Source organism: Nesoenas mayeri, assembly GCF_963082525.1.
Source record: "Nesoenas mayeri genome assembly, chromosome: 2".
NCBI classification, from domain to species: domain Eukaryota; kingdom Metazoa; phylum Chordata; class Aves; order Columbiformes; family Columbidae; genus Nesoenas; species Nesoenas mayeri.
The window spans coordinates 141,822,572-141,844,290 of NC_137543.1; the positions used below are offsets into that span (position 1 = coordinate 141,822,572).

The window sequence follows — 21,719 nt, forward strand, 5'->3', positions numbered from 1 at the left end:
CAGGTGAAAGTTTCATAGTGATGACATTTGTGAGCAATGCCATTAAGTCTGTGAGATGCCTGGTGCTTCGTGGATGACAGCTGTTGTCTAAATGCCAATTATTCTAAATATTTTCTGCATCAAACTTACTTGATCCAAGAACTTTTACAAAGTTTCAGTCATTATTCTATATTTGGACATTTATATCCATGTGCATTCAGCATATCCTAATTCAAGAGACAAACTGAACATTTCATCTTCTTGTAGAATGTTTTCTCTCCCTCTAAGCCCAGGTTTTAATAAAAGGAATTAAATTCTTCCATCTCTTGCTGTTAAGTATAAGGTTTGGAGTAGGAGCAAGAACACAGCTAATTCCTTCTTATTGCATTATGCCTGTGCAAGAAAATATAAAGTACGAAAAAGTTCAGCTAATGAACTGCCCCAGGCACCCCATCCTTAAGGCACAAGTACTGGGACTAGAAAAGCTTTTATAGAGCCAAGAGCTGTTTTCACCAACAAGAGCTAGCGCTCTGGTATGCACACACGTCTTTGTCAGAAGCAGCTGAATGTTATCTTCTAGCATGGACTGTGATGTTTATGTGGCAGTCAGAAGTGTGATTTCAGCAGAAACAGACATTTCCAAGCCATGCTGCATGTGTCCAAGCAGATGCTGAGGGCCAGCAGCCACTGTGCAGGTCAGTAACTTGAGTACGGGCTGAAGAACGGGACAGGACTGCACTGTTGGCTCCACTTGTTACTACTGGTCAGCAAACTGGCTAAATTAAGTGAGCCTGGATGGCTCCACCTATCATGCTGTCACAGCTCTAAGATCCAAACAGATGCATGAGCATGAGAACATAACAACAGATTCAGACTTTAGGGTTACTTAAATTCTACTTTGCTATGCTATAGCTTCTATGGAAATATTTGCCTTTGAGAACATTGGGTACAGATAGCTTAAGTCTCACCAGTGTTTCAAATGTATAAAAGGTATGTTCTTGCATAGAGACCCAAAATAAGGAATTTAATAGGTGCATGGCCATATGGTTTCTATTCAAGTGTACAGCTTCTTACCTTGTTCAGAATCTCCAGTAAATTCCCCAGCGGCCACTGAGTATCCTGATTAAAGATAAATTACAAGCAAAACACTTGATAAACCATTTCTTTCAAAAAATATGCAAGGACAATCAGATTTGTCTGTTCATCTGATCATCAGAATGCAATTTTTTTTACATTAGCATACTAAGAATGTGTGGAAAAAAAGGAATGTAGTTTATTACATTGTTATGACTAAATCAAGTGTAGGTCTGAATGTATAATAAATCTATCCCTTTTCTCCAAAAATGAGCTTCTAAATCATTAATAATTTATCTAAAAAACCAGCAGCTACTAGGGTGGTTTGCCCTAACAGCTACTGACACAATTTAGGTCTTCATTACCGTACTTTATTGTGTGAGTATCCTTGTTCAGATGCAGTTAAGTACCTAATGGAGCTTTAGTAAACCTGTGAGGTAATTGCTATTGACAGAGTAAAGACTTTTGGATTGTATCGTGGACTGTAGTTTCAAGTCTGTGGAGAGAGACAAAAGGATATATCTTTGCTCTCAAATTCCACTGCATCTTTTCTAAAATTATGCGGAGAAAACCCTGTCTTACATGCAGAGAGATATGAATATCATGCAAATTCTTAGAGATCAGTACTAATAAAAGGTAAATAAAGAGGTTTTTTTCCCTATTTAATACATAATATATTCAAACTGACTTCCATTATCACTTACTTCAATTGTAACTTTTAAATATCAGTGAGAATAAATGGGGTATTTCTGCAGTGCTGTACAAAGTGCTGCAAAACAGAATTTTCTTTTATCTATTAAAAAATGAAATAGTCTTTAGTTACTTTAAACTCAATCCATCATTTTGGAATAAAAAAAGACATAAATGGGAAAAATTTGTATTTCTGCTTAATTATTAAACAACAAATATCAAGGACCCTAATGAGTCATTTAAGATCTCAAGCTTCATACCCTGTTGCTGTGCATAATCTTAGGACTGTTCATAATCCCACTGAAGTAACTAGCAAACTACGAATTTGCTGTTGTGCTTAAAGCAAAACATGTCTAAATCCTCTCACAACTGGGACATTAGTAGCTTAGGGCTTGTTTTCACATTTATATAAGTCTCATGCTTTTAGAACAAATCACTAACTGACATAGAGCTTAGCTTACCCATGTAATTGTCGTCATATGAGGGTGGTGCCACTCCTGTTTGCTTCTCTCGTGCCAGTTTCCTCAGAATATCCTTGAAAGAATAATTTGCGATGATGTCCGCAATACTTGCAGTGATCACCTGACCTGGATTCAAACAATGTCATAAATGAAAGGGACATAAAGGAGAGACAGTTCCTACAAAATAGGGCTAGCAGAACAACAAAACAGAGCTGCAGGGGATAATATAATACAGATGCAAAGAGTAAACATCTTCTCTCAATCTTTCTCCATTTTCACCCTGAAAGTCTCAAGAATTCACATAAATCAATACAACAAGGCATTGAGACTCTATTGAACCATGAGTTGCTTGTTAAGTAATTCTTCTGATTTATATTTGTCGAAAATAAGACCAGAGACTGGTTATCTTAAACTGAGAAAACAATGAAAATCTAGAACAACGTTTTCCACAATACTTTCTGTTTCATATCTTAGATCAAGTTAACTAGCCAGATGAACATACCTTGCCAATAAAAACTACCAGGCCCGCCTACTATCAGGTCTCCATTCTACAAAAAGCAGAATTGAATAAAATTACACAACAAAAGAACACAACAGAATTAGCATGCATGGGAAAAACAATTTAAATTACTAAAAGAATATCAGAGTCATGATAAAGGAGAATAGCTAAATAAAGTTAAGATCACTCTATGCATCTTACTTGGATGAAAGATATGTTTATTTTTAGCACTAATGTAGTATACTAAAAAATTGCTGATTATTTATAACAATATAAAACAAAGCATAAAAGAGGGTCTTCAAATTCAGTGAAGCAACAGCACTGTTTTATAGAGAAAAATACTTTTGCCTACCCAACAATGAGGTCTTTACTCCTCAGCTAGTAATTATGTGAATAACAATGTAGCTCCAGAACACTGAAAACAACAGCAATGATCAAAGTTGTGTGGTGTCCTGGTGCAGAGATAATAACAATAGTTGAAAAGTTTATTCTTTGGCCTACGATATTGTTTCTGGATCCTCTTCACATATAAGAATTTTCCCTTAAACACTGCCACTTTCACCTCCACAAGAGAATGTTCTTATACCCAATGACAAGTCTGCCTCTAAAAACATCCTTATATAAGCTATTTTAACTTTAAAAACTAGCTGGTGCCTGCCCATTATTTCCTGAAAGTCAGGTCCCTGAAAAGCATCATATGCGGGACACACTGAGACAGAAACACGCACAATTTTTTACCTAATTATCTGTGAAGACAGACCGAGCAGAGTCAGATTGGACTGCAAAGAGATAGATAAACTGGTGCTGACTGCAGTATTTCTTTTATCAGTGAAACCAAAAAGTCTGAAGCTTGCAAAGGAAGAAAGGACTTGCAACAATATAATGAAACTTTCCATATGCGACAGCATGGGAACAAACTTGATCACTGAGATGGTGTTTAAACAGGGATATATCAAAATTACATTTGATTGAAGTACTTCAGAAACAGAATCTCACCTTGTAAAAATCTAAGCTGAAACCTGCTTGGCAAAAGCCTTGTCCTTCAGGATCTGCATTGCCTGCAATTATGAAGGTATAAGTATTTTATTGATTTCACAGTGCATGGCATGTGGAAGACAGCTCACACACCTCTGGAACTGTAAGGCTGTAAATGCAAAATTACCAAATATGTGAAAAGATGTGCATTCATTTTTAGAAGAGGCAGAACAAATCAAGACTTTCTACAGGACCCTGAACATGCAGCCCCCTTGTGAAGATTTTGAAAAACAGGACCAGTTACTTGGGACATCTCCTCTCACGGCCAAGGAAGGACGTTTGCAACAATTACCAGGAATTCAGTTTGAATGGGTCAATGTTCAAACAACATCCTGGTCATGTGTACTACGGCAAGGGAAAGGGGCACATGTCCTTCACATGGGCCAGCCCTTTAATGGAGACACATCTGCTCAATGAAGACTGAAGTGTAATATAATTTTGGATGCACATTTTTACATGCAAAAACATCCTTCCTGCTTTTGTACGTTTTTATTTCTACTCTCCAAATCCTTATTTAATTGTACAAAGTAGGCTGATATGCATTTTAGGGCTTTCCTATGAGTGCTGGAAGTCTGCAGGATCAGGAAACAGAGCAGGAATGGCCGCTTGAACTTTCTTAAACTGGCATAAGCCTTTGGCAATGCCCCAGTGAGACACTAGAAGTACATGAAGCAGATCTTATGGTCACCATGCCTTACAGACTCAGCTTCTTTCTCTACCTATACATCCAGGGACAAGGATTAGGGTTTAAAAGAAAGACTTAGCACAAGTCAGTTTAGAACTATACTACAATGTGAGAAAAGGAAAAACACAAAGTAACACTGAATGTACAGGCAAATATCTCATGTTGCTTTAGGTGTGCGGATTTTCTGGCAGATCATGGAAAGCATTGCTGGGCTGCACTATGTGACATCTGTCAGATGTCAGGAAAATCCGGCTATGTGATATGATTCTATCTCTAGATCTTCACAGGAAAGAGATCTTTCAATTATGTGAAGTGTCTACTTTTTCTGTAAAATGCTTGTTACTTTCTTGGCAAAATAATCCATTAGAAACTCAAAGGTGGGACAACAGCTTATGGTAGAGGAACATTTAAAAGGTGTGTTTTGAAATTAGCCCATGTGCACATGGCATGAATGTCAGCTGCAATAAGAGGGTCTCGTTACAAGGGGAACTACATTCAGACTCGTTACATGGAACTACATTCAGACTTCTTGTATTATGGCAAGCACATACAACTTAAAACTACTAATCATCTCAGCTAAACTGAACACCACCACAGCTTTGCTGTGAGAGTTTCACCTGGAAGGGACAAGTAAGCCCATTACATTTGCTGTCTTACACACACTACCTTTAGAAAAGCAACTGACAGAACAGTTCTCTGATTTGTGAGTGCAGAAACTGCCATAGACCAAATGCCAGTTTAAAATGCTGTCTGGCTCTTACCTAGATCTGTTTGCTACATTTTAAAGCCATTTAAATAATTAACTTCTTCTCTTTCAATTATATAATAAAGCATCCAACTGCAGGCATATAATGTTGATTTTTCTTTAAACCCTCATCCAATGCAATAATGCCATATAGTAATCTTCATACAACTAAGACTATGTGTAGACTGAAGGCAGGAAAACACTGAGTAAAATATCAATTCCTCCAACAGAGGATTTTTCCTATTAATACTTACTGTTACGACAAGGTGAATATTCAGCATAGGCACTGAAGTTCTGAATTGCTACATAGCAGGTGCCAACAGGGTCCTTCTCAGGGGTATCTTTAAGAGTTCTCCAATGATATAAGGGAGCACAAGCCTATCAAAACAGAAACAATATCACATGTACCTTTCACACACTCATGTGTCTGGCAAACGTAGTTTTTAACAAACAGTGTACAAGGATTCTCCCAGGTGTTGTATCATTCATGTAGTAATGATAATAACGTATTGACAGAAGAAAATGCAGGACCACTGCTTCTTATAAATTCATTATAACCTGAAAAGTGTAGTCTGATCTTTCACCTATAGCCCTTAGCAGGTGAAATCTGTCAGGGACTACAACTCATATTTAAGCATATGTTACAGATAGCTCCCTAAGCCTGCTTCACAAATAATAAGTTTGCTCTGTTACTGCTCAATGCACAGGGCTTGATACCATAGTTGATGATGTAGATCACATACATGTGGCTGTAGAGACTCCTTCCTTCTGCCCTGAGATGTCTTAAGATAATGACTGTTGCAGAACTGCTCTGATTCTACTTATCAGGAGATTTGTCAGGGTGTTGTTCATATTGTGTATCACAATCATCAGATTTTCTGCCTTCTTATAAACCCCTAGTTCAAATTTTTGGAGGGACGATACAGCTGTAATGCATTCACCAGGCTCTCAGTTAAAAGGATTTTGCTCAATAAACTTTGGTTAGTGAACTAATATTTAATCTTCTGTGTTACAGTAGTTGTGTTACAAACATGACAGTATAAGGATAAAATATATACCAGTTGTGTTGAGGGAGAGATATTATACTTTTTGAAAGCAATTCAAATAATTGGAAACATTTTATAAAAGATAGGCTGTCAGGAATACAAGTCATTCTTCAGGAGCCGCTGTTCTTGGGAGTGGAGGGGTAGGGAGACACTACCTCTCCCTAGAACCTTGCCTCTGTGAGATACAAACAAATCCTCCATTTGTGTCCTCCCTTGTCTTACTTCTCCAAACAGAAACCTGTCTACCGCTGGCAAGGCATTGTTATCATTCACATTACTGTATAAGCCTCAGCTCTGCAATCAGTTCCAGCTGGATGAACCACTGGGCTACTCAGCACTTAACATGAAAGTCAGAGCTTCTGGAACACTGGTTTAAGGAACACTGACTCTTACCATGTCTAGAAGACCTTACAGATTAAAACATACCAGAGGAAAACCAGAGTGTAGCAAAGAGGAGTATATGTTCTGTGAAGGTGATTTTAGGTACATTTGACATCAAGCAAAATGGACTGAAAGAAGAACTCAATATAAACATAGATTATCACATTTGTCGTTTAAAAAGAAGTTTCCAACAACTTGATGGTATTTTCTTTTTCTCTCCTTTCAGTCTACAAAGCTTAAAAGACAGTTTTCTAGCTTTGCTGTTCAAGTTTTTACCTGGAAAGTGTTGGCTATATCTCTATTTCAGAAAGCCTGAGAAGAGTTACCAGAAGCAAAAGAAAGTTTTGTCAGTATAGACACAGGATATCAGTCAATGATGAGGTTTTCTGCTCACTTGAAGATTCAGAAAATGGTGGCAAAGAGCTATTGTATTTCAGTTTGTGAACTGTCCTTTAGGAGAGTACATAAAATGAAAAATCTTCAGCTATTTTTAGAACTTTTTAGAATTTTTACATAGCTCTGAAACAGAATAGGTTGATGTTCTATTCATTACCTGTTTAATCTCAAAATCCTTCCCTAGGTTAACCACAAGGCATACTGTATAAAGGAAAGCATTTCCTTTGGATACTTCTTCCCTTATGACTACTTCTTAAGTAATAACTGGAAGTTTTAAATAAATCCCAAGACATAAATTATTGCTTTACAATCGTAAAAACTAATAAAACTAATGGCCATACTAATTATTCTTATCACAATTATTTCAGCAACATTTTCAATGTGAACCTGAGTGCATAAATTGTAAATACAAACTGTCTGTGTATAAGCAGCATCACCACTACTTTACTAAGCAATAAAAGTACTTGCCCCCTGCTGGGGTCCTCTATCAAAACAGGTAAAATGCTCACTGAAACTGGAAAACAGACATTGCACTTCGACAGTAATCTTGATTTGGAGTTTTTTTATCATGACTGTTTTGCAGCTCTTTTACCATGACTATGACACAGCTTTTCAAAACAATATAAATGTGACAAGAGATTAGCACTTTCTCTGCTAACTGATCTTCAGCACAGGTTCTTGTCTTCCATTACATTCTGCATTTAACACTCCAAATAAAGCTTCATAATACAAAACATTTTATAGCATAGAGCTACTTTGTATCTTTAAAATATGCCATTATCTGTTTTTAAAAAAATCACCATTCACTTCCATAGCGATATGGCATTCTGCTATTTTTACCTGGCAGCGGGATCATCTTCACTTGATCAGTTCAACTTTATTTTATATGCTGCTTTCACTTCTTGAGTTATATGCACCATCTGTTTTATAATTTATGCATCATCATAGACTTGTTACCATAATCTACACATAGAGAACTATTAAAGATAAACATTTGAGAAAAACAAACATGATCTCCAAATGAATACCAAATGCATAAGACTTACCACAACTTTTTCTTTATGAGCTTTGACTGTTGCCCCAAACCACTGATTTGTCTTAAACTCAATAGGTTCCCTGGTGCCATTGACTTTAATTTTCCTGTTGTCTGACAAAGAAAGAAGCAGTATGTTGACAGCTTATTTTTAAAAGTATCATCCCATGAATTACAGATACAAGTGAACACACTATTGTATATAATACATTGCATCCACTGTCATTGTCCTACCAGTTCAATATGAAATGAGTGTTCTGATATCATTCGAGGTTTTCCCTGGTCAGTGGAAAAGAGCTCACTTAAATCCACATGTGAAAATTCAAAATAATTACACTTACACTTCAGAAAACCGAAACAAAACAGAAAACCTCAAGCAACAAAGAACTGGAAGAAGAAACCCTGCATTGCCCCCACAAAAAAGAAGAGTTTACTTGGATTCTGTGATGAAGACTGAACAAGAATCTACAAAAATAAGCAAAAAGCCCTAAAAACTTTTCTCATAGGTGGTAGAAACTTTCCATGTGAAAACAGCATGTTCCATAATTTGTTTTTGTCAAACAAATGACATTTCTCAGCATGCTTATTCAACAACCAACACTACAGATAGCACAGGACTTAGTTTCTAACAGAATTACATGTGTACACACTGTCACAAGAGACAGCTTCTTAATGTTGCTTTACGTACACTCTTGCAGATGTCAGCATAAGAGAATCCATCTGGGCAAAGACTCAGGCCAATTATAATGCATTTCAGGTTTTAATAAAAAGCAGACATCCCTTCCTTTCACCCTGGGTTCTCTGAAGTAAACTGATTTCCCATATGTTCATGAGCTATGCTCTTTCCTTAACAGTCATTCCTAATGAACTTCTCAATCCATACATAAGCAGGGCATTACTCTTTCCCCCTTGTATCTGCATTCCCTTATGTTCACTTCTGGTTCGTATCAGAAGACATTTCACAAGAATCAATCCTTTTTATTCACTCTAAGCAAAAATAAAACCACATACTGTCTAACTTGGAACACAAAACAACCCAAACAAAACAAAACAACCCCACATAATCTCAGGTTATATTGTATGGATTTACACAGATGTTGTTGTTTGTGTTGTTTGTTTTGTTTTGTTTTTAAAGCAGGAAAAATACAGCTGGTATAATTGTCACCTTTAAAAAGCCAACACTTCCTGGGATTTGTCTGACAGGAATAGAAGAGATATCTGAATGCTTTTCTGGGATGTTGGATCGCCAGTTACCTCAGCTCATGGTAACCTCACAAATTTTACAGATATGAACTGAATTAGACAGAAAAATGTATTATATCTGGAGAACAAGGGTACACTATCTCTGTATTTTTCTAATAAACATGAAGGAAAGTTGAATGAGAATGAATCTGTGAAACTTTGAAAAGTCTGTGAGAAATCTTTCTTCATACAAATATTTGTTTCTGTGCAGCGCCAATTACAGGAGCTAGTATGGAAATCCATGCTTAGAGAGATAAGAGAGAGAAATTTCAGGAATATTTAGATCTTGAAAATTCAGAAATAAAAATTTTAAATAACTTTTGAAATATTAATTTTTAAAAATACATTTTATTTAAGTTAGGCACAAACATCAAGAGTGTGGGAGACAGCGACTTTGACATACTGCGTGGTAGGAGCTGCTCACTTCTACTTCGCTGTTGGCAACACCACTTTTTATTAGTTTTTCCAGTGAAGTCAGACCCTTTTGAACTTTAAAGGTTTCTTTTTCCTTTTTTAATGCTCCAGCAGATCTAAACATGATCAATGTCCACAGATAAGGTCTTGATAGAAACAAAGATTCTGAAGCTTGAAAATCAGCCATGGTCAGATTACGGCAGCCAATGCTGCCCTGGCTCTGAGGATACTCATGACCAGGATTCTAACTTAAGAAGAGCTTACATTTCCAATCAAAACAGCACACCTGTCTACTGGCAAAGTATACTAAAACTTGAAAAGATGTTACATTTTAAAAGTCAGACAATCATTTACAGGATTTATAAAAGGCATAGCTGAATTTATCAGTAAATCTGCAGCTACACACACCCACCCCACTTAGTGACATATGGTGTAGTATGAATCCTTCAACAAGTGGCATGGGATTTTCATTATAAAATAATTAGTAAAATATCACATACGCACAAATTAATAAACAGCTTTTTCCCCTAGATAAATCTCTTTTCACATAAATTCTCTAATCACCTTTGTTTAGGATCATCACTGGAGCTATGGAGTCATATTCCCAGTTTCTGAGGTTGTGCCTTAAAATGCAGTTTAGAGTTTTCTATCTAACAAGCATTCCATACTTCAGATTGCTGTGAACCAGCTACTGCTTCCCCTATAACTTTATAAAAATGAAGCTATATACACAATTAACTTATCTGAATACACCTGGACTGTCATTACTGCCCCCTGATTGTGTTCAATTAGACAAGACTTAATGAAGCCACTGTAAATGTCCACTTCTGAGCTCATCATCCACTTCCAGCTGAGGACATGAACTAGGGTACAGTTCTTCTCATCCTAAAGCAAACATCTGAGGTCAGAAGAACCGTGGCTTAAAAGTATTTTTTTACCAACGCTAGGTAGCCATGGATGGGCAGCTTAGACTCAGACAAAAACTATTCATTTACTCAGATAAATCCCAATCCCATTTTTTGTTTGTTTGTTTTTGTTTTGGTTTGGTTTTAAATAAAGTTGTTATTTCTGCCTTAGCTACATCCTTCAAAATTGTGTTATCTAAGCATTTCAAAACATAACATGTCTGTATCCTGACAACACCCTTATATGACAGGGAAATATCTCTCCATGTGTTATTTATGGGGATCTGTGGCCTACAGGTTATGCCTACACTGTACCTTACTCACAGGCTAAGCCATATTTGTGTGAGCAGCAAAAACCTGGCTTGAATTCAGGTTGCATTCAAATGTCATCTTCTCTTCTGGAAGAGAATGCCTGGCCTCTTTTAGGAGGGAGTCCAGGCTATCTTATATCACGATACATGACACTAGGATAGCCAGAACACAAAGTAGCAGCTGGGCTGGGCACAAAACGCCTGAGCCTGTCCACAGAGCGGTCCAGGGGACACCCGAGTACCATCTGGATCCCTTCAGAGCCAGCCCAGGAGCTGTTCCAGATGGTCAATGGTCTGGATGACTCGCAAATTTGGCCTGAAACTCAGCCCTGAAGTCACGCATAACTGCGGTGCCTAAGACCCTACTGCAGATGAAGGCCCAGACAACCAGGAATATGCAATGAGCTGAGAGATGCGCTCTAAAGTAGAAATGTAGATGCAAAGACATCCTTAAATTGCATTTCAGCAACCCAAAAGCATCTCATTTTCTACTGCAGGGTCCAAGACTCCTGTACCATGGTACTGCCCCACAATCCAGCTTCAGTGGCATCTCTGGAGATGTTGAAACATGACTCTCAAAATCAGTGTTCCTTTACCCAGTCTTTTAGACTTGAGGTACCCAGGGGCTACAAAAGGGAGAAAGACCCCTTAAATTGCCAAAGCAGTAGCTTGACAAGTGGAAAAATTTGAAATCAGATGGTAAAATGCAAACCTATTTAAGAACAACAGTGTAGAGATTCATTTTTGGGAATCAAAGCCTGAACCCGGAGCAAGTGTTAATGCAAATCCATTATTTACACACCAAATTTGGTGCTTTCTATGGGGACTGGTCTCCTCTCAGTCACTGAATTGGCACATTAAACTGCTCAGCAGGCATGAATCAAACATTACTCTTACAAATATTTCTTTGTTGTAGTAATCAGGATCTGCATAAGAAGCAAAAAATAGATGTATTTACAAACACTGATAGTGGCTCATTGTGATTCATTCAGTTCTTGAAAACTAGAAATAAAAAATGCAGCATCTATTATAATTTGAAAATACTCAAATGAACAAAAGCAAATAAAAATATTTTCATCAAACTTAACACAGGACAACAATGATTTTAATCAAAGCAGCAAATATGTAAAACAGCTGCAGCTCTTTCAGGTAAGTTCTCACCCTTCAGACCTTTGAAAATTATTATCTTTACTTGTTCCATGTGTGTTTGCATGTATGTACTGTATAAATGCAGATGGCCCTTAATCAGGCATCTGCAGCAGGATCAGTTACACTCCTCCCTCTAACCTGTACCTACTCAGACTACACCCAGGATGGCAAATCCCTTTCAAATACTCCTTTTGATCAGATACAAAGAAAATACTCTTCACAGTGAGGGTGATTAAGCACTAGAACAGATTCCCCGGAGAGGCTGTGGCATCTCCGGCCTTGAGTAGTTTCATAACTTGGCTACACAAGGCTCTGGGTAACCTAATTTAACTTTGAAATGAGCCCTGCTGCATCATTAGGGTTCTGCCTCCCAGGAGGGAAGAGAGAGGGAAGGATTTGCCCTGGCATACATGGTCCCAAATTCTAGAACTGAGAGAAGAGAGTGAGTCTTGTCAACCCTCTCACTATAGCAGAGTGATTTTTAGTATCACTATCATAAAAGTTTCCAATCATACCAGCCGTTACTAAGCAAAGTAAGTCAGTAACGTTCACAGGGTCATTGATATCAGAGCCTCAATAGAGAGATAAAACACAAATGGAGAGCTAAGTACTGTGATCTGGGGAACGAAGCCAAGCAATTGCCTTCAACGCCAACACTGGGGGAAAAAAAGGAGTTTAGAGAGAGTAAGGACATGCAAAGCCTTTGCATGACGAGAAGAGTTGCTTCTATTTTTAGATTTATCTGATTCTGCAAACATCTATTTAATTTCTGGTTTTTGTTGTGTTTTAGATGCTATTCATATGAGTTATTTTAATTTAATAGATCGTATCTAGAGAGCTTTATTTGGACTTTCATTCCATGAATCAAGAAAACAAAAAAAAAAGCATCATCAAACCCAATAGGATTTTTCCCGAAGTACATTCTGATCAAAACCAAATTAAGACCTCGGGGCTTGAACTAACATAACTAAGGGTATTTTTCGCCTTCTTTAGATAAGACTGAGACTTACCAAAGAAACCCACGAGGGTCTATTATAAATCAGAATGCTACAAGTGAACCATGAGGCTCTAGATAACGTCTTATTGGCATAGTGGACTGAAATGTGTCAACATTTAAAAGTACAAAAAAGTTCTCTCTCAGCATTTTCTCTTGAGATGCAAATTCTTTTTATAACAGGATTCTAAGTTTTCCCTACAATCTTACCATCTTCACAGCTGATGATTTTTTCATGTAACTAAACCTCTTTAGTCCCACCATATATCCTTTCCTTATATAGTACCTGGATTCTGTTACAATCAGCTCAACTGCTGGCCAGATTAGCTCATGTTTTTTATCAACTGCACGTTTGGCCAGAACTGATCTACATTCCCCTTCCCTGTTCCTCTTCAGAGGCTGTTCAAATTTTCTCCAACCGGTTTAGAAAAATAAACCCTATTTTACTAAAAGTAGTAAAGTTAACCAACAGCAAAGACAACACCCCAGTGAGTTCTGGAAACTTAGGGGAAGTGGAATCTAAAATTCTGCCTTTTGGAGCTAATTTAAAACATAAGAACTTGTTGCTGTCTGTTAAGTATTACAATTAAAAGTGACCATTATAACGAGTTTCTGAAATATGAACTATTAGCTTTTTACCAGATTTCAAATACAACAGCGCACTTCAGGGGGCATTTAAGTTTGCTTCTGGCTGCAAGATGCTTTCAGTGGTTCAGAAATTCCCCAGTTAATCAAGTGGGAGAAAGTTTTCTTCATGTTGCTCTCCTGCTACCTCTCCTGGCAGCTGAAGGGAAGAGCAACCAGCTTAAACACAAGGACTTGGTAATTCTACCTCACTGCTAAAGCAGGAATAGCCATTATGGAATGAGGTTTACAATGAAGAAACTGAAAAGGAGAAGTTAGCTTTGTGTAGGTAAGAGAGGAAAGACAGATCACAGCTCTTTAATATAATGCCAGCACTTGTTCTCATGTTTTCTCATTGAGTTTCAAAGGGGTTTAAAAAAGAAATGTAGGGGTTGGATGAGGTGATCTTTAAAGGTCCCTTTTAACCCAACCCATTCTATGACTCTATGAAAGAGTATCACAGTCTTACACTGCAATGCAACAGGACAACTTTACAGAGCAGGGAAACAAGGGAGAAGAGTCTCTGCCTCTTAGTCCGTATCTCCTGGAGTAAGGGGATACTAAAAGCCCTTCAATTGTAATTTATCTCAGTTCCTTGCTGCAATGAAGCAGGTTAAATCACCAATTGTGCTCTTAGGGCCAGCGCTTTCAGCTTCTTTCAGACTCTTCCCAGAGTCTTGGCTCCAGCACGGAGATTTAGGGAGCTTTAAAGAACTGCAAACATGGGACTGCAGAGTCAGTGCCATATCAGCAGAGGGAAACACGCAGAGTTCCTGCTAAAGCCTCTTCTTGGCTGGAGGCCCTGTCACTGGCCAACCCATATGGGAATGTCTGGTTACATGACTTGTTCATGGATGAGTCTGCTCATATCCTACAGCATGTCAAAAATTCATCCTACTTCCCTTCTCTGCCCCCTGTCAGGAACACTATTTCACCAATAGGATTAATTACTGATGCCAGCTTGTAAGTAAAGCACCTCATTGCTTTAGAAATCTCTGGATTAGCTACTATGAAGAACAGATATAGGTGACCTGAGAGATCAGTGACAACCTGGGACAATTGCCTGCAGAACAAGTTCAGTTAGGCAGTATGACTTTGAGGAATGGGCTGCAGATACTCCCGCACCTCTGTTAACTCTAACTAAGCCATCTCCTAAGGAGAGTAGTTTAGTCCACACACATTTCCACATTAACACAATTTATGCAGCTGCTCAGAACACACAGACCAGCTTGGGTATCCATAGAATCACAGAATCTTTTTGGTTGGAAGAGATCCTTAAGATCACAGAGTTCAACCATAACCTAATTCTAGCACTAAACCATGTCCCTAAGAGCCTCATCCTAACATTTGCACAGTGCCACAGAGATGACTTCAGGAGTAGTCTTTGCTTTGAGTATCAGTGCTAGTAGGAAGGAACCCAGACTGCATTTGGCAGCTAGAACATGGCACTCAAAAGTAACGACACATTTTTCAAAGTGTTTTCATATCTTTCACTAGGAAAGTGTTATGTTAGTAACCAATGCAATGCCTATGCCCTCATGTGATCTTTGTTTCTGAGAAAAAAGGAGAGATTCAGAAATCATAAGGATTTGTCTTTAGTCATTAAAGCTTACATGATACAAAGAATAGAGTTTAGTCTTGAGTGTCAGAGCCTGTGTGGTGGCTGGGAGGTTAGCTGCACCTTGCCAGGGACTCTGGGTGCAACGCCTGCAGTGTCAGACCTCTGGGGAACAGATCCGCTGGGGAACATCACAGTTCTCTTACACCAGCATCAGGGTGTCAGGTCCAGTTAGGCTTAGCAATTGTGTTCTCCTTTCAGGACTCCATGGCACAAAGGATAAACTAAAACTTAAGTTATTTCAAAAATGGAAATATATTATTCACAGAATCTATTATTCACAAAAACTCTTCAATAAAACAGCCTTTACAGGACCAAAGACCATCCTGTGTCTGTGCTTGCCACCATAATATTAACCCGAGCAAGCCTAGGTTTTTCACTAAAGTGTCTGGCACTTACCTAGTTCCCTCAGATCACTTTCTGAACAAGTACCCTCTCTGTCTAAGGCAATATATACTTTCCAAATTCAACACATTCTTTTTTTCCTCCTTCGCTGACTCACAAGCATGTTCTTGTTCATCACTGCCTCTTAACAAGCCTCAAGTGCTTGTGGAGAGAGATTTTGTTCCATTTTAGGTTGTTATACTCTACAGTCCCATGAAAAGGTATATCTATGCATTCGTTCAATAAGCATCTTGATACCCGTAAAATACAGGATAACTATAAATTAATACAAAGCAACTCCACACCTGTAATACTGTCACATTTACAAGTGTCCAGCATCTTGACTGAAGCCATCACAGAATACTAGTCAATGTCTTCACTGTTTTCATTTAGTAGGACCAAGATATTAACAGTTGTTAACACAAATAACTTATAAGCATTTGCAAATAAAGAAATCTTCTCTGAAGTTAGGTTTACTGTTATTGTGGAAACAGTGAATTAATCTGTACAGTTACATATGAGTCCTACCAATTAAGTGTCCACTTACACACTTATTTGTGGCAGTAAAAGTCCAGATAACATCCAAGTACACTGTATGTTCTCTCCTCAATGGCAGAACATAACTTGCATTGAATGCAACATACCTGAGCTTCACTGGTGCACCCAGCCCTAAGAAACAGAAGACAAGAGCCCTCATGCTCACAGGTAATTTAAGCCAGTGGTTTTCAGCCACTTGGATTTGTTGTTTTCTTGAATCTTTATGTCATAGTGGAAATTTCAGTTTCTGTGACCTTCCACAGTTTTGCATATCTAACTTCAGATACCATATATGTGACTCTGCTCTTCTTCTACAAATTATTTAGAAGTCCTCTATTAAACTCCTGTGGCTGAAAAAGACTGATCTAGTAAATTCTTTCTGTATTTGTTGTGTCACACTGCCTTTTAATTGCTGTATTTTACTCTCCCTTTCTTTCTATTTCCACTACATTTTTACTTCTGATCTTAATTAAGAATGTTTTCAATTATTCAGCAGTTTTGTTTTTTTTTTTTTTATTGTGCTTAGTGAATATAACCGAAAGAGATGATATTATCTGGTTAGAGTCAAGAAAAAAATTACTTAAAGAAGGAAGCTTTGTATGAAAATGCATCAAAATTAAATCTTCCAGCTCTGAAGCAGCATCTGTAGTTTCTCTGTTTTGTTTCAGAAAACACTTTCAAAGTTTTCCAAGACTTTCACAGATCTCCTATGAGGCACGAAGCATTAATCTTTAAAATTAAAGCACTAGAGATGAATTACCAGTCTAACAATTACTGGGTGTTTTTGTTTTGGGAGAAAGGATAATCTTGTCCTTAAGGCACTGGAGCAAGAAGAAAAAATCCCAAGTCAGTTTCCAGTATCATCACCAACTTCCTGTATGATCCTTGACAACTCAGACTGACTTTTTTCTGTTTATCAGAATAAATATAAAAAATAAGAATATAAATATAAAATGAGAATAATAGCATTTCTGAGTGATGTTGTAGGGAGAAGGCATTGTGAGTACAAGGTACCTGTACAAGAAAGAGACATAAACTGAAAATACTCCTCATAATTATTAAGGACTATCCACATCCCACTAGGGATACAATGGCCAAAGGCCTCAAAAGGAACTGTGTGTAACAGACTATTCAAAACAGTATAATCTAGACTATAGCTCACATGGACTGCTGTGTTTGGGGGAATACTGGAAAAGATGGAAAACTCACTCCTCTAAGTAGCCTATTTTGGAGAGAAAAAACTGACATGAAATATACATCCATACCTCAGCCAAGGGAGTAATTTAAAGTGGATTGAGATGGCCCTCATGTTGCTGGTGATAGGAACAGCTGTTGGTACAAGCCATGCAAACCTCCTCAGGGTCTCTGTCTATGAGGGCAGCTGGTCATGGCTGAATTGTGTGAAATGATGCCTTTACTGCCCTCGGTACCAGAATTAGACAGCTAATGATAACATTGCTAAACCTCCCTATACTGCAGTCCCTGCTCCAAGACCAGTGCATTTATATCTACACAGTGTGCTCTATCTGGCTTAGCTTCAGCTGTCTACAAGTCACGCATCTACCCAGAGGACACAAAAAACTGTCCCAGGCAGACTGAACCACAGTTTCCAAGCTGAAGAGTTGGGTGGTGCAGACCAAAGCCTTGTTGATATACTTACTCATCAGTCTCTGTTTGTACCTTTATTTGAAACACAGTATCTGCAAAAAGACATCTCTGACAAGAGTATGGAGTTGTCTTGAGTCTCTTTAGTCAACTTTTCTGGAGTTTCCCACAGGGAAGCCAGATGTCCTAGGTTTCACCACTAGGTTTTCATTCATTTTTCATAACAGTCCTTTAAAATGTGTTCTATTTTTCATTTGCTCTGTAAGTTTTATATTCAAACTTGAAATTAATTTGTATAAATAATGTATTCCACTTCTGTTACAGAATATTGTATACATGCTATGTCTGTACATTCACATTTTTATATAACTATATGCTGTACATAGTATTATATGCCCAAGTAGCCTCATACACATATGCATATAGGAGCTACTTCTTATTCTGTTTTGAAGAATGCCCAGAGTGATGGGAGAGTCATCCTGAGCAGAGCTTCTAGATACAAACATAATAATAGAATGTGTGGGTGGCTGGAGCAGGAAGGGGTAAAGAACTGCACTGCTGACTTGCTACATTTAAGTAAGCTCTTCCATTTTGTGTTCTCAGAAAACAACAACAACAACAAAACACAAAACAAAACCCCAAAAAACCCAAACCACCAAAACAAACATGAAAACACCCCCAAAACCCCACAAAAACAAAAAAACCAACACCACAACTGAATTGTATTGTGTTCACACATAAATAAGCCACAAATGTTAAGATTAAATATAACCTAAAGAATCATAACTTTTGCTTAATGATTAAACTGTCAAAGTCTGCCTAAATAAAGTCCCTGCAAACACTAGGTTTAAATTATTTTCAAGACCCAAAAAGAGACAACAGAAAACATAAACAGCCTGAATTGCTTAAAACGTGTGTTCTCTCTAATTAAATAAGAAACATCTGTGTTGGGATTTTGGAAGTGGATGTAATCTACCCACATTGTGCCTAAATCAGTTTGCATTTAGCTTCCAGTATTCTCAAATAAAATTCCTGCTTTCTGAAAAGAATTAAATAAGCATGTCACATGAGGTAATTCATCCGTCTGAAGAGACGGAAAATCCCTTGCTGAAAATGATAGCAAAGACTAGCAATCTGATTTCCAGGATTCAGAGAAAAAAAAAAAAAAAAGTGTTTGCAAAATGAGGAATCTGCTACAACCACCTTTAATTAAAGCATAGAAAAGGCAGTTATTAAGACGAACTACACACAGATCCTGGAGGTCACACTCCCGTTATTTCTCCGGGGACCATTAAACCCTTCCCTGCGAGTGCCCATGGGTACAGACCCCCAGGAGCGGGATTCCCCCAGCAAACTGCAGAGACTCAGATCAAAGTGACACAGCTCACTGTTGTGCCAAGGGGGACCCGAGCCCAGCCCAGTCCCGCACACACGCTGCCATTTACTCACTGGTGTTGTCAAAGGGAATCTGCCTGCAGCGGGCGGCGGGCCAGGCGCAGTAGTACACCGCTCCTCCTTCCACGATGTCCGGCTGCGTGGTGTTGGCTTTAGGAGCTCCCACCAGGACACTGACCCTGCGAAACACACCGGGGAGTCACCGGGGCGGCGGGGGCGATCCGGACCGACGGGCGGCGGCCCCGGCACGGCGGGACAGGGGCTGTCATCCCGAGAGCGGCGGGCGGGACGCCGCCGTTTGCCCACCGCCTTACCCAAACGCTCCTCCAAGCCCGTCGGCGCCCCCAGCCCCGGCCCGGCAGGAAGGGCGGCCCGGGGGTGCTCGCTGGGGCACGGCCGGACCCACCGCCCCCCCGGGGCCGCGCTGAGGGAGCGGCCCGCCCGGCCCGCCCGGGGCGGCACTCACGTGCTGGGGTCGGGGATGTAGAAGTCCACCGAGTACCCGAAGTAGCTGCCCGGGGGCCCGCTGTACACCGTCAGCTTCTCCTCGTCCAGGTTGAACGCCACCAGCGCCGGCGCCCCGAGCAGCGCTGACAGGAGGAGCAGCGGGCACGGCCGCTGCCAGCGGCGAGCGCGGCCGGCCCCGCGCCCGCGGCTGAGGCGCAGCATCCTCGCCCTCTCGGCGGCCCGCTGCCGCTGGCGGAGCGGAGCAGAGCGCAGCCGTGCGCTGCCGCGGCGGTCTGGCTGCCGCCGAGCGCTGGCGGCGGGGCGGGGGGCTGGCGGGGGCGGCTCGGCCACACTCACCCGCCGCCGCCGCCGCGGGGACGGGCGCACTCCGGCGCCCCCTGGCGGCCCGCGCTCGGCGCCTGCGGTAAGCCGCGCAGCGCGGAGCCCCGCGGCTGGCGGCGGCCCCGCGGGGGCTCGGCGCGGAAGCGCTTCCTCCACGAGGCGGCATTTGAGCCCGAGGGACTCCCGGTCCGCCGGCCTGTGCATGGGCCCCGCTGCCGCTGGGCAGGGAAAGGCTCTGGCGGTCGGTGGGGCCGCCTCACGGAGGGGGAAGCCTCCCCGAGGCAGGGATCCCGCCGTCGCTGATGTCGGTGCCACGGCCCGGCCCCGCACGACGCCTCCGGCGTTGTCTGCGGGAGAGGACGGCGCTGACGGCGCTGTCGCTGCGGTGCGGACACTGGGGACCCGGAGCGGCCCTTGTTCCCCAGCGCCGCGGCCCGGGCAGGGTTTCTCCGTCGGGTTGAACACGGTGCGCGGGGTGGTTTGCGGCACTAACCAGGCTGTGACTGGCGAAAGCCATTTGTCTCACTAAAAAATTCCACCGGTGAAGCCGGGAGAAGAGCACGCTGAGCAGGACACCCCTTCACTCTGCCCAGCAGAGTTACCCGATGGCTACGTCTGCACATATTCACCAGGGAAGACAGCAGAGTTGAGACTGGTGGTTTCTGCTTGATTTTCTCTCAACTTCCAGCATTTTCAAGAGTTAAAACTGAAGAGTCTGATACTTGAAAATCCCTTGTAGAAAACTAAAGTGCATGTGAAAAAAAAAACCCACAGGGTGTTTTAAATAGGTGGACCCAGTTTGAAATCTGTACTGCTTTGAAATTGCGTCCCTCTTTTTGAAACGCCCTTTAGACCTTCATCAGGTTGTTATGTGAGTGCCAGCATGGCTATTACCAAAAAACCCTTCTAACCACAGGAAAGATGTAAACCCAGCCACACCATCCAGAACACATTAGGAAATTAGTTCTTCTGCATGTTTCTCTGTTTGTGCTCGCCTGACTACATAAAGTATTCAATATGTGAAGGGGGCACCTTGCAGCCACGCAGAGGAAAGCATCGCTATAGGCCTTCACCACAGGTCCCTGCAGGAGCAAGTGTCATATCTCTTCTCCCACAGAAATAACCAATACAACTTTATTGGATGGGGCTTTGAATGGAGCTTTTAGAAAACTGCTCTTACAATATCTTCATTAAAGTAATTTAAAATGATGAGGTTGTATAACTCCTGTCTTGAATTGTTCTGCCCCTGCAAGCCTCATAATAGTGTTCTAGCTGTTTCTGTTAAGAATATACAAACACTGACTCTGCCTGAAACACTCCCTTCCCCTACAAAGCTAAATGGGGCATTACACCCACATCTTGAGGGGTCAGTATTCATATTTGTATCTTTTCTGGCCAACTCAGAGGTAGGAAGGAAAGGAGAAATATTTTACTTTCTATTTAATCAACTCTCTTAGGAGGAAAAAAATATTTTTTTTCAGCATTTATTATACAGATGTGTCCAAAACAATAACAGAGAAAGATCAGAAGAATAGAAAACCCATTTATAAACATGCTACAGTAGAACATACCTATGAAAGCAGCTGAGAGTAGTTTGTTTTGTTCTGAGGTTCTGGTTTCTTTACTTGCATGTTTGTTTTATTTTAAGTGCTTTATGGCAAGATTATTCAGATAAGACTGACATTCCTGTTCACAAAAATAGAACCAAGTGTTTATTTCCAGCATTAA

The 21,719-nt window shown here is 40.3% G+C and overlaps 1 protein-coding gene across 1 annotated transcript in view; it reads right to left on the minus strand.

The window, feature by feature from the left end:
- Nucleotides 1-19,871, minus strand: part of ITGA8 (integrin subunit alpha 8) — a gene marked incomplete at both ends in the record, with an annotated part of 101,156 nt that extends 81,285 nt beyond the window's left edge. Inside the window, 8 exons of the mRNA XM_080339908.1 lie at nt 1,054-1,098; nt 2,205-2,330; nt 2,707-2,752; nt 3,700-3,761; nt 5,423-5,546; nt 8,038-8,138; nt 19,257-19,381; nt 19,669-19,871. Of these exons, the coding sequence (XP_080196034.1) occupies nt 1,054-1,098; nt 2,205-2,330; nt 2,707-2,752; nt 3,700-3,761; nt 5,423-5,546; nt 8,038-8,138; nt 19,257-19,381; nt 19,669-19,871 (832 nt within the window). The remainder of the gene's footprint in view (nt 1-1,053; nt 1,099-2,204; nt 2,331-2,706; nt 2,753-3,699; nt 3,762-5,422; nt 5,547-8,037; nt 8,139-19,256; nt 19,382-19,668) is intronic.
- Nucleotides 19,872-21,719: the final 1,848 nt, after the last annotated feature.